We start from the raw sequence: 26,586 nt of genomic DNA on the forward strand, positions 1-26,586 counted from the left end.
CCACTATGAGACACATAGATGTGCTTACTTGATCGCAGCTCTTGAAAGAAATATGGTCGGTTTCATGTTTTTGGGTTCTGTAGGTCTAAACCAGCAGATTTGTGGACGGACCTGTCGTACAAAGACAGGTACTTCAGAATCGTTATTGAGAGTGGTATTAAAAAAATTCTCCTCGTAGAGGTACATTTTGTGCACAGGTCGTCTCTGTGGTTGTTGCATTCTTGTCATCTATGATGGTGTTTTGCATTCCAAAGAGGAAAATCGGTGTCTCCATCCAGTTCTCTGAGACATCCAAACTGAGAAAAGGATGGAAGTGTGTAAGTACATTTGCTGAAAGTTGGTAAGCAGGTATCCTAAATTTGGGTATTCTCAGCAGGATTCAGAGCACTTCAAATTGTCGACGTTGATGTATGTTTATATCTACAATCAATCCAGGAAAGAATATATTGGTAACGGACGTAAGTCACATACCTTCACCAGGAGTGGTTTTGGCCAGACTAAACAGCGCCTGACTACCTTGAAACAGTCTGTACAACCTTCCTATGGTCCAACAATACCCATGTGCAGGTCTAACTTTATGCCTTTGGCATGCGTCGCATTTTCCGCTTGGACAAACAGTGCTCTTTTGACTGTACATGTTGTCCCTTTGACTCATGAATAGGCCAGATTATGAAGAGATAGCCTTATGGTGGGACTGGATCGTAACAAATGGGCATACATTCAATGCTGGGGAATCAAAGTTGCAATTTGTGATTTTTTATGCTAGAAGTTAGCGACAGTACAAATGTCAAATATTTATATCAAACGAAGTAATTGCAGAAACGCGAACCAAAGTCATTTATTGATACAAAAAGAAAAGATGTACATTACAGTAAAAGTGACGTTAATCTCAGAGACATTGGTAACAAATCTACTACGGTCCAGCTATTCTATGGTGCAAAATATGCTAGTATTGTTCTGTATATTTTTTAGTCATGTGGCACACGACACTCTCCTTGTCTGAGTGACATAAGCCATAGAGATACCGGTCATTTTTCTGAAACTGTAATCTTTTGTTTGTCTGTGCACATACATCACACTTACGGATTTCCGTCATGTTCGGACAATTCCTTCGTGGTGTGTCGTTTTTTGTCTTAGAGTGTACAAGTGAAGCAAGAAGATCATCACAATCAACATTTCCCATCAACCGCTCAAGCAGTTATCTTGACAAATCTGTTAGGTAGCGTCCTTTTATATTAAGGTAGTTACTTCAGTGATGAAGGTACTTCTTCGGAATAGTCGCTGTTTGAGGAACTTAACACCTTGACATTTGGTAGTTTCTTGTTTTGATTAGCACTGTCAGTTGATGTACGAGCAGACTGATGACTTTTTGTCTCTTACAGTCACTAAAATCTTCCAACTTCTACTTGTGGAGGTGTTCCATATTGCTCTCTCTCTATCTACTCTTCCGCTTGAGTGTCAGTGCTTGCAGGACTGGTGCTGACCTTTTAAGTCCTTTGACGGTGATGAAAGAAGTTTAGAAAACGAAAGGAGACACGACAAAGGACACTCACTTATCATCAAAACTCAGGTAAATCAATTGAACAGTTGTTGGACTAATCCCATTTTCTTGACGTTCAACTATCGACTGGACACAATAAGTGTTAGTTTATCAGAATGTACAGGACAGTAAAAGTGAAGTTAACTACATAGACACTGATAACAACTCTACTACGGTGCAACGATTTTATGATGTAGATTTGCCAGTAATGCCCCGTATTGCTTAGTCATGAGGCAAATGAGACTCTGTTTATCAGAGAGACGTACGCCACAGAGATACCGATAACAACTCGATGAGCCCTCGGCGGTAGTGCTATAAGAGCGGCTGTGTACGAGCCACCAGATCAACATCGGCGACCATGGTGAAGGCACGCAAAATCGTACTCGCCAGAGACTTCCAGGGAGAGCCTCGACCTGCGGACTTCCGAGTCGAGGAGGAGGACCTGCCGCCTGTCAAGGATGGACAGATCCTGGCCGAGGCTGTTTACTTCAGCGTCGACCCCTTCCAGAGGGCGCACAGGGCAACGCACAAAGTGGGAGACACCATGGTAGCAGCCCAGGTGAAGTATTTCTGATTTGCTTTCGAACCTAAGCTGACCCAGTGAGGTGAACTGCATCCACATGCAACCACGGTGACGCCACTTAATGACGTCACCAACTATTCATGAGAGCAGGGAGAGAGAGAGAGAGAGAGAGAGAGAGAGAGAGAGAGAGAGAGAGTTCCGTCTTCAGGCCACAAGTGGTGCATCGGGACCATCCGACCGCCGTCTCATACTCAGTTGAGAATGCGGATACGTGGGGCGTGTGGTCAGCACACCGCTCTCCCGGTTTTATTTGACCGGAGCCGCTACAATTCGGTCGAGTAGCTCCTCAATTGGCATCACTAGGCTGAGTGCACCCCGAAAAATGGCAACAGCGCATGGCGGCCTGGATGGTCACCCATCTAAGTGCCGGCCACGCCCGACAGCGCTTAACTTCGGTGATCTCACGGGAACCGGTGTAACCCCTGCGGCAAGGCCGTTGCCTAACTTTTCATGAGGAGATACGCAAATTCTGGTGGCATTTTTGTAGTGGCTCCATCTTTTCCTAATATACAAATTATCCACAGTCGTTTAACTCTGTGAAGGCACTAGCTTTCCTCAACCATCGATGAACGCCTTCCTACTGCTGCCTGGTGATTACACTGGTGATTGCACCATCCATCTGTGCATAATTGTCCGTAAATGACACTCATTTCAGACATTAACAGCTGGGATCTGTGTTTTTACCGGTACCCTGCTGGCTATACTCATTAAAAACAAAAATAAATTTAATATATTATTAAGGCATTAATAAAGGTCTAGTTGCTCCCTTTGCATTCTTTGTAATGTGGTGGTTTCAATCGTAAACTTATCGTTTACTAGTATTTGTAGGGGTCTCTCTTCCTTGCAGGGACTTTTCGTTTCCATATGCAACGTCCACTGTGTGAATTCAACACACTACTATTTTATGAACAATTCGTATTATAGAAACCAATTTTCTGCTATTAAAAGGGCGGCTACAATCCAATAATTTGCTTTGATCATACGCCCATCATTCTTCCTGCTGCTTTAAACAGTACTAACAGTCCTTGAAAAGTACATTTAAGCCAGAGAACTTTTGTTAATATACGCAGTGGCACTTTCTGACCCTAACTTGACGTCCATGTGACGAGAGACATGAAATACAGTAGTGCTGACCCGACAGCCTTGAATGTTTGTTTAGTGGATTCTCAGAAGGATACTTCGTTTTACATGTTTCTTTTATCCTTGTGATATCGCTGTTATAAGACACCAAGCGAGCCAATCAATTGGGGAGAAAAAGAGTAATTCAGTTCATTCTCCAAAACGAAAACGCATCGATATTTAGTCTACCATCACAGTACAAGAATATTAGGACAATTCAGACTGTATTTAGCAGTAATGATTCCACTATGAAATTAACATCATACTACACGTTTGAGTTCTTGAAACTTAATTACCAAGTTGGAATCTTCTACGAGTTCCAGTTCAAATATAGCCTCAGTGTCAAAGAATTTCGTAACTTTACTCAAACACAAAACGTCTGCAACGTTGCACTGTTGATGACGAATCTAGCTTCTAAGCACTCTGTCTTGATGTATGTGTTGCATTTGTAACTGGCTAAGTTGGATAAATTTGTGTTTCAGCTGTTTCATTCTAGTTTCACTTTTTTTGTCACAAGGTGTTCATTAATCTTCTCAGATGAACTACTCTTCGTCCTTGCTGTAGAAGAAAATCTGATCCATCATCTCTGAGAAGTCTGTGAAATCTAATGATGTCTAGTTTCGCATTTGACTTAGCTGTTTGTTTGGTCAGAATGAAACGCGGCAAGTATTTTGCGCGCCGGATGCATTAACAATTACAATACGTACTGGCATAAAACTCATAGCAACATCAGAATACAATTAATGTAGAGTACTTAAACTCCAGAAATACATTTGTCTAGGTAGTATACTTAATTAAGTGATGAACATTGCAAAATTGCAGGTTAAAAGCGCGAAATAAGCCATGGCAACGCGAAATGCTGGTGCGTTAAAAACCGGTGTGACCGTCAGAAAGTTGAATGCAGGCATGCAAACGTGCGTGCATTGTGTTGTACAGATACTAGGCGCGCAGTCCAGAACCGCGCGACTGCTACGGTCGCAGGTTCGAATCCTGCCTCGGGCATGGATGTGTGGGATGTCCTTAGGTTAGTTAGGTTTAAGTAGTTCTAAGTTCTAGGGGACTGATGACCTCAGATGTTAAGTCCCATAGTGATCAGAGCCATTTGAACCATTTTGTTGTACATATAACAGAGGTCAGTTTTTGGGATGGAGTTGCACACCTGCTGTACTTTGTCTATCAATACAGAGGTGGTTTGAATGACGCTGGAGTTCTCATCCGATGATGTCCCATATATGCCCTCTTGGCGACAGATCTGGTGATCGAACAAAGACAATATATCGACACTCTGTAGAATATGTTGGATTACGACAGCAGTATATGGGCGACCGTTATCCCGTTGGAAAACACCTACTGGAGCACTGTTCATGAATGGCAGCGCAACAGGTCGAATCACCAGACTGACGTACAAATTTGCAGTCAAGGTGCGTGGGATAGCAACGACGGTGTTCCGCCTATCATACGAAATCGCACACCAGACCACAACTCTAGGTGTAGATCCAGTATGTCTAGCTCGCAGACAGATTGGTTGCACACCCTCAACTGGGCTACTTATAATCACCACACTGCCATCACTGGCACCGAGGGAGAACCAGCATTCATCAGGAAACACAACACACCTCCGCCCTGTCCTCCAGTGAGGTCGACACCACTGAAGTCGCAAGTGGTTGTGGTTTGAGGTAATTGAGACCCACACAACAGGGCGTCTGGCTCGAAGTTGCCTTGAAGTAACCGATTTGTAACGGTTCGTTGTGTCACTGTGGTGCCAATTGCTGCTCAGACTGCTGCTGCAGATACAGTAAGTTGCCGTATGCCCAACACGGTGTTCGTCCCTCTCGGTAGGGCTTCGTGTCCATCCAGAGCCCGGTCTTCTTGCGACTGCACCTACTCGTGACCACAGCTTCCAGCAATCATGTACAGTGACTGCATTGCTATCAAGTCTTTCTGCAATATCACAGAAGGGACATCCTGCTTACCATAACCTGTTACACGACCTCGTTAAAAGTCAGTGAGGTGTTGATAAAGTGGTCTTTGTATCCTTAAACGCATTCTTGAGTAACATCAGTGTAAGAGGTAACAACGCTCACGCCCATTACAATTGTTGTTGTTGTGGTCTTCAGTCCTGAGACTGGTTTGATGCAGCTCTCCATGCTACTCTATCCTGTGCAAGCTTCTTCATCTCCCAGTGCCTACTGCAACCTACATCCTTCTGAATCTGCTTAGTGTATTCATCTCCTGGTCTCCCTCTACGATTTTTACCCACCACGCTGCCCTCCAATACTAAATTGGTGATCCCTTGATGCCTCAGAACAGGTCCTACCAACCGATCCCGTCTTCTGGTCAAGTTGTGCCACAAACTCCTCTTCTCCCCAATTCTATTCAATACCTCCTCATTAGTTATGTGATCTACCCATCTAATCTTCAGCATTCTCCTGTAGCACCACATTTCGAAAGCTTCTATTCTCTTCTTGTCTAAATTATTTATCGTCCATGTATCACTTCCAAACATGGCTACACTCCATACAAATACTTTCAGAAACGACTTCCTGACACTTAAATCTATACTCGATGTTAACAAATTTCTCTTCTTCAGAAACGCTTTCCTTGCCATTGCCAGTCGACATTTTATATCCTCTCTACTTCGACCATCATCAGTTATTTTGCTCCCCAAACAGCAAAACTCCTTTACTACTTTAAGTGTCTCATTTCCTAATCTAATTCCCTCAGCATCACCCGACTTAATTCGATTAAATTCCATGATCGTTGTTTTGCTTTTGTTGGTGTTCATCTTATACCCTCCTTTCAAGACACTGTCCATTCCGTTCAACTGCTCTTCCAAGTCTTTTGCTGTCTCTGACAGAATTGGAATGTCATCGGCGAACGTCAAAGTTTTTATTTCCTCTTCATGGATTTTAATACCTTCTCTGAACTTTTCTTTTGTTTCCTTTGTTGCTTGCTCAATATACAGATTGAATAGCACCGGGGATAGGCTACAACCCTGTCTCACTCCCTTCCCAACCACTGCTTCCCTTTCATGTCCCTCGACTCCTATAATTGCCATCTGCTTTCTGTACAAATTGTAAATAGCCTTTCGCTCCCTGTATTTTACCCCTGCCACCTTCAGAATTTGAAAGAGAGTATTCCAGTCAACATTGTCAAAAGCTTTCTCTAAGTCTACAAATGCTAGAAACGTAGGTTTGCCTTTCCTTAATCTTTCTTCTAAGATAAGTCGTAGGGTCATTATTGCCTCACGTCTTACAACATTTCTACGGAATCCAAACTGATTTTCCCCGAGGACGGCTTCTACTAGTTTTTCCATTCGTCTGTAAAGAATTCGCGTTAGTATTTTGCAGCTGTGAGTTATTAAACTGATAGTTCGGTAATTTTCACATCTGTCAACACTTGCTTTCTTTGGGATTGGAATTATTATATTCTGCTTGAAGTCTGATGGAATTTCGCCTGTCTCATACATCTTGCTCACCAGATGGTAGAGTTTTGTCAGGACTGGCTCTCCCAAGGCTGTCAGTAGTTGTAATGAAATGTTGTCTATTCCCGGGGCCTTGTTTCGACTGTCAAACTCTTCACACAGTATCGTATCTCCCATTCCAACATCATCTTCATCCCCTTCTATGTCCATGATATTGTCCTCAAGAACCCCGCCCTTGTATAGACCCTCTATATACTCCTTCCACCTTTCTGCTTTCCCTTCTTTGCTTAGAACTGGGTTTCTATCTGAGCTCTTGATATTCATGCAAGTACTTCTCTTTTCTCCAAAGGTCTCTTTAATTTTCCTGTAGGCAGTATCTATCTTACCCCTCGTGAGATAAGCCTCTACATCCTTACATTTGTCCTCTAGCCATCCCTGCCTAGCCATTTTGCACTTCCTGTCGATCTCATTTTTGAGACGTTTGTATTCCTTTTTACCTGCTTCACTTACTGCATTTTTGTATTTTCTCCTTTCATCAATTAAATTCAGTATCTCTTCTGTTACCCAAGGATTTCTACTAGCCCTCGTCTTTTTACCTACTTGATCCTCCGCTGCCTTCACTATTTCATTCCTCAAAGCTACCCATTCTTCTTCTACTGTATTTCTTTCGCCCATTCCTGTCAATTGTTCCCTTATGCTTTCCCTGAAACTCTGTACAACCTCTGGTTCTTTCAGTTTATCCAGGTCCCATCTCCTTAAATTCCCACCTTTTTGCATTTTCTTCAGTTTTAATCTACAGTTCATATCCAATAGACTGTGGTCAGAGTCAACATCTGCTCCTGGAAATGTCTTACAATTTAAAATCTGGTTCCTAAATCTCTGTCTTACAGTATGCATTTAATTTGCATCGTCGTAGTGGCTCTACTAGTGCCGCTCTTATGCGACTGGTGCGAAATTTGGATAGATATCATCTTTCAGATGTAGAAAAACGTCTATCAACATTGGTTTATGTGACAACTCCTTCTAGGTGTTGCGATGTTTTTCCGTCAGTGTATTTACCTTTATGAGCCTGACAGTGGGGAAATGCGGTATGAAAAATGTTATTGATATAATAAAAAGTGGTGACTGGCAGTAGGTACCGTGTGAAATTATAGCTCTTTCCATTTATCTCAGAGGCTATTTTAATGAATTATGAGTGTCTGGGGTATGTGCAAATGTGCTGAGGCTACGAGACGGAGCGACAGGAAATGCTTAGGAGGAGCACATCGGTGGCAGGCAGGTGTACGAGGCCGCAGTCTGGGTGGTGTAAGACTCTTGGAAGTGAGGTCAGCCCGAACCAACAGGAAGTGGCAAGCATTGCCCTCGCACAATGATTGCTGGGAGATGCGGCACCGCGTGTAGTAGTCAGGGGCGACTTTTCCATGTTTTTCTGAGTTATGTAAGTCAGCAGGCTTTCGTGGCCGTTGTCACTTCTTCAGGATGTTCTGGTGTCCACTACTGCTAGAACACTACTCTAGATCCCAGCAGAGGAGTCGAAACGTCGATTATCGGACATCCTGAAGATGATCCCAGCAGAGGGGTCGAAACGTCGATTACTTTAGAACGAAATATGACGCGGCCAAACAACCAAGAACATTTTATATTTTTTCTGACTTATTTTGAAGGATAAAAGAATAGTTTCTGCCGCTTTCAGAGAGCGCAGGACACTGGATACCAGCTCTAGTCTCATACTGGTCCTTTCTGAATTTCTCGAAACTGCTTATGAGGCTATGGACATTGGCGAGAGAACTTGCAGTTGGTGTAAGGAAGAGTGTCGTCTGATCGCAGCGTTGAAATGAATACTTTTTGGTAGTAGGGAAGGATTTTATATTTCATTGGAGGCTGGGAAAAGCGCTAGTTTTCTAGGGATTCTGTGTTGGAGCGAATCCTATTAGCTGGATCGCCGAGCTTCGTAATTTTTCTGTTGGTGACTGGACCCCAAAGGTGTCTGCACGTCTCCATTGCTCAGTTCGGCACATTGCAGCCTTATGTAGAGTTAGTGTAATTGGCAGCTCCAACAAGAGATCCAGGTCCCTCGCCTGACTCACCTTCTTTGCAGTGGTAATGAATATGTGAGCTTAAAAAATGTGCGGTCTTCTGGATTTTTAATCACCAACTTCCAATAACAGCTCTCATCAAACATTATGTGATTTAATAGTTGTCACTTATCAATGAACGTTGGGAGGGAGTAAATTCTTACGATGGCACGAAGTATTAACTGATAGGGGTGTGTCGCTGCCTTCCATTTAATCATTATTCATTGAAGCCCCAAAGAAACCGGTATAGGCATCCGTATTCAAATACAGAGATATGTAAACAGGCAGAATAAGATGCCGCTTTCGGCAACGCCTACATAAGCAACAAGTGTCTGGTGCAGTTGTCAGATCAGTTACTGCTGCTGCAATGGCAGGTTATCAAGATTTAAATGAGTTTGAACGTGGTGTTATAATCGGCGCACGAGCGATGGGACACAGAATCTTCGAAGTAACGATGAAGTGATTTTTTTTCCCGCACGACCATTTCACGAGTGTCCATTGAATAGCAGGAATCCGGTGAAACATCAAATTTCCGACGTCGCTGTGGCCGGAAAAACATCCTGCAACAGCGGGACCATCGACGACTGAAGATAATCGTTCTTCGTTACAGAAGTGCAACCCTTCCCCAAACTGCTGCAGATTTCAGTGCTGGACCATCAACAAGTGTCAGCGTGCGAATCATTCAACGAAACATAATCGATATGGGTTTTCGGAGCCAAACTTCCACTCGTGAACCCTTGATAACTATAGGACACCAAGCTTTACGTCTCACATGGGCCCGTCAACACCGACACTGGACTGTTGATGACTGGAAACCTGTTGTCTGGTCGGATGTGTCTCGCTTCAAATTGTATCGAGCGGATGGACGTGTAAGGATATGGAGAAAACCTCATGAATCCGTGGACCCTGCATGTCAGCAGGGGACTATTCAAGCTGGTGGAGTCTCTGTAATGGTGTGGGGCGTGTGCAGTTGAAGTGATATGGGACTCCTGATACATCTGCATACTTCTCTGACAGATGACACTATCGTAAGCATCCTGTCTAATCACCTGCATCCATTCATGTCCATTGTGCATTCCGACGGACTTGGGCAATTCCTTCAGGATAATGTGATATCCCACACGTCCATAATGACTACAGAGTGGCTCCAGGAACACTCTTCTGAGTTTAAACACTTCCGCTGGCCACCAAACTCCCCAGAAATGAACATTTTTGAGCGTATCTGGCATGCCTTGCAAAGTGTTGTTCAGAAGAGTTTCTATCCTCTCGTACTCTTATGTATTTATAGACGCCCTGTAGGATTCATAGTGTCAGTTCTCTCTAGTACTACTTCACACATTTTTCGAGTCCATGCTGCGTCGTGTCGTAGCACTTCGGCGTGCTTGCCGGGGCCCTACACGGAAGCAGGTATGTGTAATAGTTTCTTTGGCTCTTCAGTGTATAAATTTGGATAGAGGCAGGGTTTGATTATTCATTACTATGCTGATCTCATAAATTTGTCTATGAAGAAATCTGAATACTGATTTTCATCACTGTTTCTGTTCGACCCCTACACATTACGTTGTAGACTTCTAATTTGTATCGTGGAAGATGCAATCAGCTCAAAATCATCTCCACCATATTACTCCAGTCAGAGAGCGTTAGCCAGAGTGCGATGTTTCTTTTGCAAATTCCCCATTTTAAGAACTAAGCCTAGGGCCGTAATTTTTGAGATATCCGTTTAATCTTGCACACGAGCATTTACACGTTAGTCCTTAAAATTGTTACCTGCCCAGAATTAGTTCTGGAAGGTTCAGGAAAATTCTTCAACACCCGTTTTTGCACACAATATAACTCCTTCCGTTCTTTTTGAAAGTTTGCGTAGAGAGTGACTTTCTTAACCTAGGTAGTGGAGCATCCACAAGCCAAAATTTTCCCCCAACACCTCAGATCGATCGTACAACCTCCGGTCTGTCTGAAAAACAGTCCACATCATTTTGTTACAAGAAACACTGCTATCCTTAGTGTAGCTCTTAAAACCAAATTTACTCGATCATAATCAAATAGAAGGAGAACATCCTAAATTTCTTTTTCTGTTTTTTACCACTGTATTGTGTATAAGATGTTCGTCGTTCAAGACTGTCTCCTCTTAGCAATAAGGATTGACGATCCAGGAAATAAATTAGCAGCAAATCGCGGTGAACGAGACAGGTGTTTCACATTGAACAGTATATCATCAAAACTTATTCTGCCTCAGATTTACGTTGGTTTCCATCCGCTGAGTGAGCGTCAGGTAATTCCGTCTAAGAAATCAAAGTATGGCATTGTCTAATATTTGGACCTACACTATGCACTGATAAGAAAATTTTTTAAACTGGCCAGAACAACCAAAGTTGAACAATGTGACAGTTGAGACCGTTATACATTGAACATAACACTGATGGTTCATCACTGAGAATTTTTATGACTACCCATGTTTCCGTAACACATAAACCTGTGTACAGAAAGTAATGCTTCCTAAGTGCTGTGTGTACTAACCTAAGCACAAATAAACGCTGCGAATAGATGGTATTCTTGTGATCTAACATGTGAAATTTAACTCACTCAAACCAATCAAAAAATTTTACCAGATGTCCATTACCAAAGCGATTTCTGGCCGCTGGTTGACCATTGTCATTATGTTGAAGATTACAGGGGAACCAGCTGACTGTTACAGCAAGTTTCAAGGAGGATTTTGTTTGAAATCAATCCATGGGTGATTTTATGAATGCAGACAGCGGTGATCAGGAATTAGTTATTTCTAGGTAGCATAAGATGCAGTAAAGTACACTGGACTTTTTTCGCCTCATTTGCGCTATAAGAAGTTGGGTAGGGAAGTGGGTAACCTAAACTAAAGTTGATAAAGAGCTACAAAGTGTTTGCAGAATGAGATTTTCACTCTGCAGCGGACTGTTCGCTGATGTGAGACTTCATGGCAGATTATAACCGTGTGCCGGACCGAGACAGTTACAAAGTGTATCTGATGTGTGAGTATGTCACTCCAGACTTGAGATAAAATCTGGCCCGATTACCTAGTATTATTTGATATAGAGCGATTAATGTTTCCCTGGATAAGGGTATAATGACTGAGGAAAAATAAAAAACTGTATGTAGAGTTTGTTAATGAATTTGATTATGTCATCTGGTGTCAGAATTGGGCATAAGGAAGACACAGAATGTTGGATTTTTTATGGTGATATGTTTGTGAATTTGCAGAAAAAAATTAAAATGTGCCTCATGATACAAGTTGGAGGAGATTTAAGGTTCGACCAATATTTGTGGATATCGTCTCCTATGTTTATGATTAAAAGTCTTTGAAATTGTAGCTAGAGCACATTTCGCGAAAGAATCACTTATCAAGAAAAGGAATGTCATGGATATGCTCACACAATTCAAGTGGCAGATGTTACAGTAGAGGTGCTGAGTGAAGTAATTTCCTTGTACACTACTGGCCATTAAAATTGCTACACCAAGCAAAGATGCAGATGATAAACGAGTATTCATTGGACAAATACGAGGGTCGGTCAAAAAGTAATGCCTCCCATTTTTTTTCTACTTAAAGAAATTAAGTTAAGTGAAAAATTTGAATTTGGCGCCATTCCTCAAACCTTCTTCTGCAATCCACTGCAGTAGTAACTTTGTGTGTCAACAGGTGGCAGCACAGCAGAAGTTTGTAAGATGGCCGACATCGATGTTCGTTTGAGACAGCATTGTGTGATTGAATTCTTGAATGCAGAAGGTGAAACGCCCATACGCATTCATGAAAGACTGAAGAAGGTGTATGGTGTTGTGACAGTGGATGTCAGCACTGTTAGACGATGGGTTCGTCGTTGTAAGGAAGCTGAAGGGCAAACACCGTTGACTGACGAAAAGCGGAGCGGCAGGCCAGTGAGTGCAGTGACTCCACACAACATTCAGCAAGTTGATGACATCATTCATGGTGACCGTCGGGTGACTGCAGATGAAGTGTGTCGCATTATTTCTCTTAGTAAAGGCAGTGTGATCACGATTATTAAACAATTGGGGTACTCAAAAGTTTGTGCACGGTGGGTTCCAAGAATGTTAACCGATCAGAATAAAGAGGCAAGGAAAACAATAGCCTCCCAACACTTGCAGCGCTTCCGTTTGGAGGGAGATGAGTTTCTGAAAAAAATTGTGACCGGGGACGAAACATGGGTGCATTTTTTTGAACCCGAATCAAAGAGGCAGTCAATGGAGTGGCATCACACAAGCTCGCCGAGGAAGAAAAAATTCAAAACTGTGCGATCGGCAGGGAAAGTTATGGCAACAGTTTTCTGGGATACAGAGGGTGTGATTCTGGTTGATTTTTTGGAGCAGGGATGCACAATAAATTCTGTTCAATACGTCACAACCCTCAACAAACTTAAAGCACGTCTTCAGCGAGTTCGCCCAACAAAATCAATGGCAGATGTTCTTCTTTTGCATGACAATGCAAGACCACACACCAGTCGTCACACCTCTGACGAGATTGTCAAAATTGGATGGGAAGTTTTGCCTCATCCCCCATACAGCCCTGACCTGGCACCATCAGACTTCCATCTGTTCGGGCCACTAAAAGAAGCTCATCGTGGGATTCATTTTGAAGATGAGGAGGCCGTCAAAACATCCGTGCGTCAATGGCTTAGGAAGCAGAGCTGTGATTTTTACCGTGCTGGGATACATGCCCTTGTTCAAAGATGGACCAAAACTGTAGAGATGGGCGGAGATTACATTGAAAAATGACAAAATGATCCTCAATGTTGTGGTTTTCAACCTATGTAATTGCATTTAAATTTCCTGACAATTAAACGTAGAAAAAAAAATAGGAGGCATTACTTTTTGACTGACCCTCGTATATTATACTATAACTGACGTGTGATTACATTTTCACGCAATTTGGGTGCATACATCCTGAAAAATCAGTACCCAGAACAACCACCTCTGGCCGTAATAATGGCCTTGATACGCCTGGGCATTGAGTCAAACAGAGCTCAGATGGCGTGTACAGGTTCAGCTGCCCATGCAGCTTCAACAAGATACCACAGTTCGTCAAGAGTAGTGGCTGGCGTATTGTGACGAGCCAGTTGCTCGGCCACCATTGACCAGATGTTTTCAATTCGTGAGAGATCTGGAGAATGTGCTGGCCAGGGTAGCAGTCGAACATTTTCTGTATCCAGAAATGCCCATACGGGACCTGCAACATGCGGTCGTGCATTATCCTGCTCAAAATGTAGGCTTTCTCAGGGATCGAATGAAGGGTAAAGCCTCGGGTCGTAAGACATCTGAAATGTAACGTCCACTGTTCAAAGTGCCGTCAATGCGAACAAGATATGACCGAGACGTCTAACCAATGGCACCCCATATCATCACGCCAGGTGATACGCCAGTATGGCGATGACGATGTGCGTTCACCGCGATGTCGCCAAACACGGATGCGACCATCATGATGCTGTAAACAGAAACTGGATTCATCCGACAAAATGACGTTTTGCCATTCCTGCACCCAGGTTCGTCGTTGAGTACGCGATTGCAGGCGCTCCTGTCTGTGATGCAGCGTCAAGGGTAACCGCAGCCATGGTCTCCGAGCTGATAGTCCATGCTGCTGCAAACGTCGTCGAACTGTTCGTGCAGATGGTTGTTGTCTTGCAAACGTCCCCATGTGTTGACTCAGGGATCGAGACGTGGCTGCACGATACGTTACAGCCATGCGGATAAGATGCATGTCATCTCGACTGCTAGTGATACGAGGCCGTTGGAAGCCAGCCCGGCGTTCCGTATTACCCTCCTGAACCCACTGATTCCATATTCTGCTAAGAGTCATTGGATGTCGACCAACGCGAGCAGCAAGGTCGCGATACGATAAACCGCAATCGCGATAGGCTACAATCCGACCTTTATCAAAGTCGAAACGCCCGCATCTCGTGGTCGTGCGGTAGCGTTCTCGCTTCCCACGCCCGGGTTCCCGGGTTCGATTCCCGGCGGGGTCAGGGATTTTCTCTGCCTCGTGATGGCTGGGTGTTGTGTGCTGTCCTTAGGTTAGTTAGGTTTAACTAGTTCTAAGTTCTAGGGGACTGATGACCTAAGATGTTAAGTCCCATAGTGCTCAGAGCCATTTTTTTCAAAGTCGAAACGTGATGGTACGCAATTCTCCTCCTTAAACGAGTAATAACAACAACGTTTCACCAGACAACGCCGGTCAACTGCTGTTTGTGTATGAGAAATCGGTTGGCAACTTTCCTCATGTCAACACGTTGTAGGTGTCGCCACCGGCGCCAACCTTGTATGAATGCTCTGAAAAGCTAATCACCTGCATATCATAGCATCTTCTTCCTGTCGATTAAATTTCGCGTCTGTAGCATGTCATCTTCGTGGTGTACCAATTTTAATGGCCAGTAGTGTATATTTCCAAGAGTAGCCAAATAAATTGTTACTGATACAACTGTCTCGAGTCAGTGTAGCAATGTGGTAGTGTGACACACAAGCCTATCCACAGGTGGCGCGCATTGTGGAGAGCCGGGCTGCTGGTTTCCCGGTGGGTCGCCACGTGGTGGGCTACTGGGGATGGCGCGACCGCACCGTGGCCGACGTGGGGCCCAGCGCAGAGTTCCCCATCCACATGTCGCCGCCCATGCTGGCTCCAGAGCTGGGGGATCTGCCAGTATCCCTGTCCTTGGGAGTGCTCGGTATGCCTGGAATCAGCGGCTACTTCCCGCTGCTGGATGTCCTCAAGCCCAAGGCGGGAGAGGTGGTCGCGGTCAGTGGCGCTGCGGGCGCTGTGGGCAGCATAGTGGGGCAGATAGCGCTCATCAAGGGATGCACTGTCATCGGCTTCGCTGGATCTGACGCCAAGGTATGCAGCAACTTTCTTTCAACTTAAAATGTGCGTGTTCAAAAGAGAAGGTAACATTTCTCATTACAACACACAGATCATCCTGAAATTGTCTTTTCAATAGATTATCAAAGATGCTTTATGGTTTTATTCTCGAATCAGAAACATACAAATTTACACTAGCCATACACATCAATAAATATGTACATACATATACACACATTGTATTTATATTACATGTGCCCAATACTTTGCAACCTCCAAGGCGCTTGGAGTGGCTTACCGGAGATCAATCTTCGTGCAGGATGTAGGGCACAAAAGGCACTGGAGCATGTGGCTTGTGGTTTGTTCTTGTCCACAATTACAGGACGTATCTTCTGTTATGTAGCCCCATCTCTTCAGGTTGTCTCTGGATCGTCCAACTCCTGATCGTAATCTGTTTAACGATTTCCACACCAGCCAGTGCCCAGGTGGTAGTTCTTCAGCTTCTGGCGTCTGCAGGTGAGGCGTCGACTTCTTCCGTAACTCCAGCCTTGCCTTCTCTGGTAAAATGGTGAGTTTCTCGGATGTTCTCAGGAAGCTCTTTCGCGATCTCGGCCGTTGCAGTGGTGGATTATGTCCGTGCAGTGGATGGGCACTGTCCTGTTCCACTTTCAGTCTCTCCTTGTTGGCAGCCACTGTTCTGCGTATCCATGGTGGCGCTATTCCAGCCAGGCACTAGAGCTTATCAGTTGGGGTAGGTCTTAAGCAACCTGTGATCAACCTGCAGGTTTCGTTGAGAGCAATGTCTACTCGTCTGGCATGAGATGACCTGTACCAGACTGGAGAAGTATATTCAGCAGTAGAAAAGCGCAGTGTCATTGCAGAACAGCGAATAGTTTTTGTATGTGATCCCCACTGTCCCCCCGCTAGTTTGCGAATTAGGTTGTTTCGAGCGGAGATTTTCATTTTTGTGTTCTTGCAGTGAGTTTTGAATGTCAGAATTCTATCGAGAGTGACTCCCAAGTATTTAGGTGCGTGATGATGCTGGAGTTGGATACCTGACCATGCAATATGTAGCTCACGATTAGATTCCCTGTTCCTTAAATGAAAGGCACACACTTGTGTCTTCGAAGGGTTTGGTCTGACTTGGTTCCGATTGTAGTAGCTTGACAGTGTTCTAAGTGCTGTTGTCAGGTTTCTTTCCACTCTTTCAAAGCATGAGCTCTGCGTAGCAAGGGCTAGGCCATCTGCATATAAGAATCTCCTTGTGCCTGGGGTCAATGGCTGGTCGTTCGTATAGATGTTGAAGAGATGTTGGGGTACATGAAAGGGGTACATGAAAGGAGCCTCCACGAAGATTGCAATGATTTCCGACCAAGATAAGACTTGCAATCGGGCGTACCCTGTGCGTCAGGTTTCTCTGGCGGCTGGTCCTTTCACACCAGAAACATCATCTTGGTCCTTTTCAGGACCACAGTTGACCATCATATTCTTTCTGGTAAAAGTGTAATTGAAATTTGTGTCTGGTGTTCTTTCTGGTTGAAGTGATGTTTTCACACTAATTTTCGAGAGCGAAACAAACTACCATCTACATTTGACTGCTGAATTAGGAAGGTCTGATACATGCAGTTCTCTTGCCACGCATGCTTGATTCCCGCTCTTCTATGAAGGGTTAGTTCTCTTAGTTATTTGTGTAGACGTTCTCGTACGAACGGCTGTTTTTCTGTATTCTCTAGCATTGATTTGACACATACTACAAAGTTACATCACTATTCTGTAATGAGCAGTATTACAGTGTAGTCATTTTTGGGCATTTTGGAATAGCACTTTAATGCCTGAGTTGCGGATATATACTTGTGGGCAAGGTACTTTGGAGCAGCACCTTAATGTCTGGGTTGCGGATACTCGTATATACCTGTGGGTTAGGTATCTAGGTTACGTAATGAATAGGTCTGTGGAAATGCATTAATAATTGCTTGAATAATTGGAAAAATAGGTTAGAAAGAATAGTTGAGAACATTTTGAAGGTAATTTATGATTCTGTGCACAATATTGGGTGAACTTTAACTGATACCAATATCAAAGACCTTGAGTATCATTACATTCAAGGTCAATAAACATTATTTGCATTACGTACTGCTGCTTCCAGTAGTGTGCGATCCCGAATAATCACTGCAACCATTGAAACTGTCGATCTGTCTATAAGTTCTTAAACACACGAAGAACAATATTTTTAGTAGAAGTAAACAAAGTTCAATAGGTGTCTATCAAGTCTGAGTCATTACCTTCACATTAGTTCTAGCGTATTTAGTCTTGAGTGTGATAATGTCGATGCAGGAAAGCTCCTTCGGATACGGCGTCATTTATTCTGGTCTCCAAAGAACTTCTTTATGCAGGATTTCGGCGGCAAGTGAAATGATGAATAGATAGGAGTTGAACTTACAACCGTGCGAATAAATATTCCTTTTCTAATAACTTTTCATAATACTTTTAATGAACGGTTAAAAAAACACATCATTAACAATGCTGGTACGACAGATCCAAGCGTACGTGCGCACGCTACCACTCCCCGAATCAAAAGGGTGAATATACATGAATTAATAAATTAGAGCTTCTTCTTTGTTTCATACAGATATTTAACGATGTATCAAACATTATCCTTGCCGCAAAACAACTCATTAATTTACTTTTGGCGGTGTCTTAGGTTTATCGCTCATTTAGTTTACATTTAGCTCATGTATAGTAAAAGAAAAGAAAAAAATAATAATATGATTCAATACACTAACGCAGTATAGCCGTCAAGAATCCTGGGATATGTGCAGTGCGCAACTGAGAGATCGATTTTGCAGCGACTATTGCGATCAGTGCACGTATCGGCAGCATTTCTCCGATCGTATTAACAAAACTAGATGCACCAGCATTTTGTACAGAACAAATCAAAGGTACTATCGTAGTGTTGATATGAGTCTTAGTAGCCGGCAGAGCATTTTTTGGAAACAAAAGAGCTTATTAATTGTATGAAATCAGTAAAAAAAAGTCTAGATCGCGATGGCTATTTTATTAAAATTACCGGTTTCGGCCTAATCTTAGGCCATCTTCAGACCGCACCATCAGTTGAAGTTCACGATGTCTAGAACAGCCAGTAGACCTTAGTCGCTGAAACTGCTCACCAATTGAGGTCTACTGGCTGTTCTAGACATCATCAACTTCAGCTGATGGTGCTGTCTGAAGATGGCCTAAGATTATGCCAAAACCGGTCATATTAATAAAATAACCATTGCCATCTAGACTGTCTTTCCTCAGATTTTTTATAGAGCTGATGTTGTCTTTGCGTTGCTTTTCTTCCTCAGCTCTTCGACATATCGGTGCTAAGTTAGCTGCCTTATGAGAGCGTCTCTTACGTATTCGGGTATATTCTGCCATCACAAAACTCTGCCCACCCTATCGAATGATGAGGAATTATGGGCTGATCCACTGGGGTGTCCTAAAATCTGCACTCTCACCCCTGGTGGCAAATGGAGTCATGCTCTGGAGGCAAGTTACTGTCTCCAGTCACTCAATTCAGTCAGCTACTTCAAACAGTGCGTCACACAAATGAAGGGCTACGCTGTTAACTGCTAAAATAAGTGCAGCTGAATCCAAATATTAACACACTTCAGATTAAGTGAAGAACATCCTGAAAGTGTAACAACAGGAGAAAAAATCGCGAAAGTGCAAAACGTATCACCGGATAATCTGTGATTAAATTCGTACGATACTGCAGATGCCATAGACACATCAGGGAAAGAGCATGACATGGTTCACTTGAAAACGATGAGAAAGCTTTTTGAACGGGCGGTGCCATATCTGTTGAATACTTACCGAAACAAAACTATAGAACGTATTTTTTTGTCTTACCTTTGTGTCAGAAAGAATCCAGGTGCTATGTCTACCTATTTATTACTGTGGACAATAAAAGCTTTTACTGCTTCACAACTCGAATGGAACAACAATCAAATATGTTGGTCCGCCACAAAAAAAAAAAAAAAAAAAAACACGGAAACTATCGAATGTTCTTCTAGTTTTGCGACTAGCGTTTCCTTGGAAGTGAAACGGATTAATGCGTTTATTGAAATATCCAGACCTTTTTTACACTATAGACAGAATTCATTCTTTACACTAAATAACCGAGCAAATAAGTCGATCCAGTATCTGGTTTTGATGTGACCTAAGTCTCTTGTTCTCAGGTGAAATGGCTGAAAGACGACCTGGGCTTTCACCACGCTTTTAACTACAAGACGACAGACGTGTCCACCGCCCTCAAGCAGGCTGCCCCAGACGGCGTCGACGTGTACTTCGACAACGTGGGAGGAGACATGAGCACTAAGATCATCAGCAACATGCGCTACCGTGGCCGCATCGCTATTATTGGCGGCATCTCCCAGTACAACGAATCAGAGATCCAAAAACTGGTCACTCTGCCGTTTTCATTTTTAGCCAATCAGCTGCGGATTGAGGGCTGCGCTTATTCGCGATGGCACGACCGGTGGGACGAGGGCATCAGCCAGCTGACGCAGTGGGTCAGAGAGGGGAAACTCAAGTACAGGGAGACGGTGACCGACGGCTTCCACAACGCTCCAAAAGCCTTCATCGGTATGCTGCGAGGTGAAAATTTTGGGAAAGCTGTTGTCAAATTGTGAAAATGCTCTTGTAGTAGATGAGGATACCAGAGCAAATACAGAGACAGTTTCCTTGAACTTTAAATAAAGAAAACATAAAATGTAAAGTGCACGATTTAGCTCAACTATTCCGCTAGAAGTTACGTCTCTAATACTTTAATTTCGAAACATCATCATTTGCAGTTTTAGAGAAATAGTAATAATTGTACTATCAGTATCCTATCGTATGTGATTTGAATAAAGTTTATTTGTCAACGTGTAAATGCCTCATTAATTTAACTGAAAACATGTGAAAAAATTTGAAAGGTATGTCATATGTTTTGACTAAATACGAAACCAGTAATATAATACAAACGATAAATCTAATACATCAGAACAAGTACCTTGCCATTACCAGTCATTACAAACAATGTACGACATGTCTATTTATGTCAAAGTATTTACGGAATTGTGAATTAAAGGCTATTTTGGAAACCAGATGAAATACGAGGGTCGTTCAATAAGTAGTGCCCCACATTTTTTTCTCAGAACATGTTTATTGTTAAGAGTCAGAGTTTGGTGACAATATACATCAACATGTTTTGTCCATGTCCTCTTTTTCTACGTTCTATGGCTGTACGCCGATATTGTGGAAGAAAATGTATTCCGTGCTGGTAAAAGCTCTTGTCCTGCAGGCGTAGCCATGTTTTCACCGCTTGACTGGCACTCTCGTCGTCTTCAAAGCGTGTTCCTCATAGAGAATCTTTAAGCGGTCCCAAGAGATGGAAGTCCGAGAGTGCCAGGTCTGGGCTGTAGAGTGGATGAGGCAGTGATGCCCAACTCAATTTGTCGATGTGTTCCTAGGTTCTCAGACTTGTGTTTGGGATTGCATTATTGTGTTCAAGCAAGATTTCTGCTAGATTCTTGTCCCATCGAACACGTCGGAACGGGCTCTTGAGTTTACTCAGAGTCTTCACGTATGCCTTTGAACTGATGGTTGAGCCTCTTGGCATCACATCCACGAAAATGACGCCATTACAGTACCAGAAGGCCGTCACCGCGACTTTTCCGGCAGAGGGAGTTGTCTTGAATTTATTATTTTGTGGTGAATGAGGATGATGCCACTGCATGGACTGCCTTTTTGTTTCCAGCCCAAAGCGATGCACCGAGCTTTCGTCCCCCGCAACGATCCGTGACAGAAAAGCCTCTCCGTCTGTCTCAAAACACTCTAACAATTCAGACGAAATGACCTTTCTTTGAATCTTGTGGTCCGCTGCGGGCATTCGTGGAAACCATCGTGAGCACCTCTGTGAATATCTGAGAGTCTCGATCATTTCAGACGCACTTCCAACGCTGACCGAAAACTGTAGAGCCAATTGTCGAATTGTGATACGGCGGTCGACACGAATAATGGTATTCGCACGATTCAGCATGTCCGGAGCAGTGGCTGTGACAGGACGTCCCGTGCGTGGCTGATCATGCATGGAGCTCTGTTTCTGCATTTCCTGAGGCTGTAACTTTCTTTACCCGTCGCCCAACTGTACTCCTATCAACAGCAGCATCGCCATACACGGCACACAAACGTTTGTGGATGTTCACCACGGTTTCTTTTTCTGCACAGAAGAATTCAAAACAGCACGCTGTTTGTAACGTGAGTCGTATGTAGACACTATTTTAACGCTGTACTACGGCTTTGCCATCTGCCAGAACACTTCGATACTTCACCGGCCCAAAGAACAAACATCAAATGTGAAGCACCAAAAAATTTTCAAATGGCTCATGTTATGGAGTGGACTGTGGGTTTGTGCTGCCCATGTACACTGGAGCAGAACATCAGTGTTAGAATAGATAGGCAAAACACGGAGACCATCAACTTAATAGCGCTGGTCCACCTTTAGACCGCAACATTTCAGCGATTCTGCGTGGCACGGATTTGAAAAGCCCATAGAGAGTTTTTGGAAATATATCGTACCGGATGGATACGAACAGGTCACAAAATTTCCATCAATTACGAACCGATTGAATGTGGATGTGGAGCTGGCGCCCTTTGGCGCCGCAGATGTGTTCCACCATGCTCATATCAGGAAAAATTGGTGGCTATCGTGTTTCTCAAGCAAATGTAGCGGGTCTTCTATCACAGACAGTTATCCTGCTGAAAGATGCCACGACGTTGGGGAAGATATCATCATGAAGGGGTGTTGGTGGCATGCAGTAATGTTAAAGAGTCCAGAGTTGTCATGGTGTCTCTGACTACTACCACAGTTCCACTAAAGCCTAAGTGAATGTCCCCCATAACTTAATACTGCCTGCCCCCACCGGCCTGAGTACATAGCACAGTGCACATTTCGAGAAGCTGATCACTTGGATGACGGCGTATACAGAAAAGACTATCGACCTCTTGTATCAAGAAACGTGATTCATCCATCAGGGCGACAATTTTCCATTGATCCATATTTCAATCTCAATAATCCCGTGGCCAGCACAATCATAACCGACAGTATTGTTGGTTCAACTAAGAGTGGTTTTCTGCTGAGTCTCAAGTTCAAGAATGTCCATTGAAGAGTGTGCTCAGAAACCTCTGAGTCTGCGGCAGCACTGTACTCTGTCGCGAGATCTGCCACAGATCGCGGATTATCCTGCTTTACACTGTGAGCAAGCCTATGAACTCCATATTCTGTAACAAGTGTTTGCTTCGACCGCCCTTCAATCACTTTCCAGAGACGCTCACGACAGTAGTAGGCGAACAACTGACCAACTTTATCGTTTACGAGATGACCATTCCATCACTCGCCGGTCCATAACAATCCGGCATTTATTAAAATCACTTATGTCCGTGGATTTCCCCATTTGTTGCTAGAATAATTCCACATTCTTCCCTAATCCGCTAACATACTTTCCACGCCGTGTAACGTGTCCGCAAACCCATTGGGAGGCATTCCATCTCATAGTGGGCAGGGCTCGTAATTTTCGACTTAACAGTAACGCTGAGTATTGAGCCCAAACATTATCTCTTCATACAAGCGGAGTTAATATGAATGAAGAATATATACACACATCAGGATGACATACCAGAATGCTATGAAACACAACTATAGCACACGAAATAACCACTGTAATTTCAGGCAAAGAGCACTTATGAAAATTAGCACACCATAGTCCACATATTATCTGCTCAGTGTGGTTCAAAGAATTTCCAGAATCCATCAGATCATAAACTGGGAACTCTATTAAAACAAAAGTCCCTTCTCACAAGTAAATGTTTATGTTCACTGATATAATTATATTTTGCTTGATGTCCCAGCTCTATACCGCAAAATCAAAGTAGATCTGACTGCAGAAATAGCAACTCAATTGTTTCGTCTGTTAAAGTCCTCATATTGCAATCAATAGTTTCCTGTTAGTTATTAATGTAAAACACAACGGCCACGGCCGTGTTGCTCTCCCTTAGGCCACACATGATATACCTTCCGTAGATGACTTTAATACAGTGCAGCTTGCTAAGTCTTGTCAGGTAGATTTCTATTCAATTTTCTAAACATCATTAGATACCCCACACAAAAGCGTATTTTTAGAGGTTTAGTGATGCCACACAAAAGCGTATTTTTAAAGGTTTAGTGATGCTGAACCAACTTGTTTCCCTCTGTACGTGGCGCTGATAATGTTATGTGGCAAGAGTTCGAACTGAGTTTCTCACAACTGAAGTTTCTGTGATCGTTGCTAATTTTGCTGGAGAAGGTTATTTTATTCCACGTACGTCATTGATTTGATCTGATTTATTCGCCCTAATATGTAAGCCTATTTACTATGAAATCAGTGGCTGAAAGTCCTGCTCACGAGTTGTAGCACCTGCTGACGTGCATAGTGCGTTTTGCAACTGATTTTAATATGTGTACAATGTAAATGACGCGAAATGTGTGAATACTTTAGCGTGAAGTCCTTACTGCCTGTAAAATGTGATGTGATCTGTGACTTTAATGTATGTGTGAAAAATGTAATTGATGTGATTCCCTTACCTTGGAGTCACTACCATCTGAAAATGTAAAAACAGTAAGTGTGGCTTGTCATCGATTTTAGTGTATGTATGAAAATGTAAAATCTAACTTTTTTTAGACTTTTATAATAAAATTTGTACGTAGAATTTTTCGTTTTATTTTTCCCCCATTCCCCTCCGTAGCGCATAATACACTCCTGGAAATTGAAATAAGAACACCGTGAATTCATTGTCCCAGGAAGGGGAAACTTTATTGACACATTCCTGGGGTCAGATACATCACATGATCACACTGACAGAACCACAGGCACATAGACACAGGCAACAGAGCATGCACAATGTCGGCACTAGTACAGTGTATATCCACCTTTCGCAGCAATGCAGGCTGCTATTCTCCCATGGAGACGATCGTAGAGATGCTGGATGTAGTCCTGTGGAACGGCTTGCCATGCCATTTCCACCTGGCGCCTCAGTTGGACCAGCGTTCGTGCTGGACATGCAGACCGCGTGAGACGACGCTTCATCCAGTCCCAAACATGCTCAATGGGGGACAGATCCGGAGATCTTGCTGGCCAGGGTAGTTGACTTACACCTTCTAGAGCACGTTGGGTGGCACGGGATACATGCGGACGTGCATTGTCCTGTTGGAACAGCAAGTTCCCTTGCCGGTCTAGGAATGGTAGAACGATGGGTTCTATGACGGTTTGGATGTACCTGCACTATTCAGTGTCCCCTCGACGATCACCAGTGGTGTACGGCCAGTGTAGGAGATCGCTCCCCACACCATGATGCCAGGTGTTGGCCCTGTGTGCCTCGGTCGTATGCAGTCCTGATTGTGGCGCTCACCTGCACGGCGCCAAACACGCATACGACCATCATTGGCACCAAGGCAGAAGCGACTCTCATCGCTGAAGACGACACGTCTCCATTCGTCCCTCCATTCACGCCTGTCGCGACACCACTGGAGGCGGGCTGCACGACGTTGGGGCGTGAGCGGAAGACGGCCTAACGGTGTGCGGGACCGTAGCCCAGCTTCATGGAGACGGTTGCGAATGGTCCTCGCCGATACCCCAGGAGCAACAGTGTCCCTAATCTGCTGGGAAGTGGCGGTGCGGTCCCCTACGGCACTGCGTAGGATCCTACGGTCTTGGCGTGCATCCGTGCATCGCTGCGGTCCGGTCCCAGGTCGACGGGCACGTGCACCTTCCGCCGACCACTGGCGACAACATCGATGTACTGTGGAGACCTCACGCCCCACGTGTTGAGCAGTTCGGCGGAACGTCCACCCGGCCTCCCGCATGCCCACTATACGCCCTCGCTCAAAGTCCGTCAACTGCACATACGGTTCACGTCCACGCTGTCGCGTCATGCTACCAGTGTTAAAGACTGCGATGGAGCTCCGTATGCCACGTCAAACTGGCTGACACTGACGGCGGCGGTGCACAAATGCTGCGCAGCTAGCGCCATTCGACGGCCAACACCGCGGTTCCTGGTGTGTCCGCTGTGCCGTGCGTGTGATCATTGATTGTACAGCCCTCTCGCAGTGTCCGGAGCAAGTATGGTGGGTCTGACACACCGGTGTCAATGTGTTCTTTTTTCCATTTCCAGGAGTGTATTAATGAGCCTCATTCAAGTAACCAGCGACAACGACAGAAATAAAATTTTACGTAAACGTTTTTATTGAAATATAATACAGAGAGAGACAACTAACCTAAGGATATCACACACATTCATGCCCGAGGCAGGATTCGAACCTGCGACCGTAGCAGTCCCGCGGTTCCGGACTGCAGCGCCTAGAACCGCACGGCCACCGGGGCCGGCTGGATTTTTAAATTTCCTTCCACTGTCATCGTAGATTTTTAAATTTTCTGCTACCCCAATCTTGCACTTTTAAAATATCTGTCACCGCCATCTTGACTTTTTCAGTTTTCCACCTCAACCATCTCGGATTTTTTTAGGCAAGTGAAGGGTCAACTAGCGATGGCTGCTTCAGTTGTATGCTATGTAGTTGACAGCTGTACTACACAATGCTTATTAATTTTTAGTTTCTTTTCCTCGCCAAAAATAATAGTCTATTCTGTAGTATGACCAAATGATTCAATACCTACACTTTCTGCGTTTCTTTTTCGTTAGTCTGAGAGTTAGTTTTCTTACACTTCAACCGCAGAATGCTATTCTCATTAGTTTGTTTTACATGCCGCTGCCAGCTGTTTCCTTGAAGATATATTAAGCAACTGCAAGAATAAATACTCAACATAATGGTTGGCGTGATGTGATGTGGCGTAGAGTGGCAGTGTGGCGCAGTCCTCATTGTGATGGCAACGAAGTCGTACCTACAGTCCGTGAAGTTGTTCTGCCAGCAACTTTCCTCTGGGGCTGTACTCAAAT

At 43.9% G+C, this 26,586-nt stretch overlaps 1 protein-coding gene and 1 pseudogene across 1 annotated transcript; one reads left to right on the forward strand and one right to left on the reverse strand.

Moving 5' to 3' along the window:
• The first annotated feature begins 1,898 nt into the window (after positions 1-1,898).
• LOC124619974 (prostaglandin reductase 1-like) lies at positions 1,899-20,491 on the forward strand. Its single transcript, XM_047146637.1, has 3 exons — positions 1,899-2,099; positions 15,253-15,609; positions 19,797-20,491. Exons 1-3 carry the CDS (start codon positions 1,899-1,901, stop codon positions 20,247-20,249), a joined length of 1,011 nt encoding a protein of 336 aa, XP_047002593.1. The 3' UTR covers positions 20,250-20,491.
• LOC124620922 lies at positions 2,447-2,564 on the reverse strand (annotated as a pseudogene).
• Positions 20,492-26,586: the final 6,095 nt, after the last annotated feature.

This window comes from Schistocerca americana, chromosome 6 (genome assembly GCF_021461395.2).
Source record: "Schistocerca americana isolate TAMUIC-IGC-003095 chromosome 6, iqSchAmer2.1, whole genome shotgun sequence".
NCBI lineage: Eukaryota > Metazoa > Arthropoda > Insecta > Orthoptera > Acrididae > Schistocerca > Schistocerca americana.

Excerpts from the sequence above, each read along its gene's own strand:
- LOC124619974 (XM_047146637.1), top strand. The coding sequence starts at position 1,899 with ATGGTGAAGGCACGCAAAATCGTACTCGCCAGAGACTTCCAGGGAGAG. Across the intron at positions 2,100-15,252 it reads ACACCATGGTAGCAGCCCAG|GTGGCGCGCATTGTGGAGAG; the intron begins GTGAAGTATTTC and ends GCCTATCCACAG. Across the intron at positions 15,610-19,796 it reads TCGCTGGATCTGACGCCAAG|GTGAAATGGCTGAAAGACGA; the intron begins GTATGCAGCAAC and ends TCTTGTTCTCAG.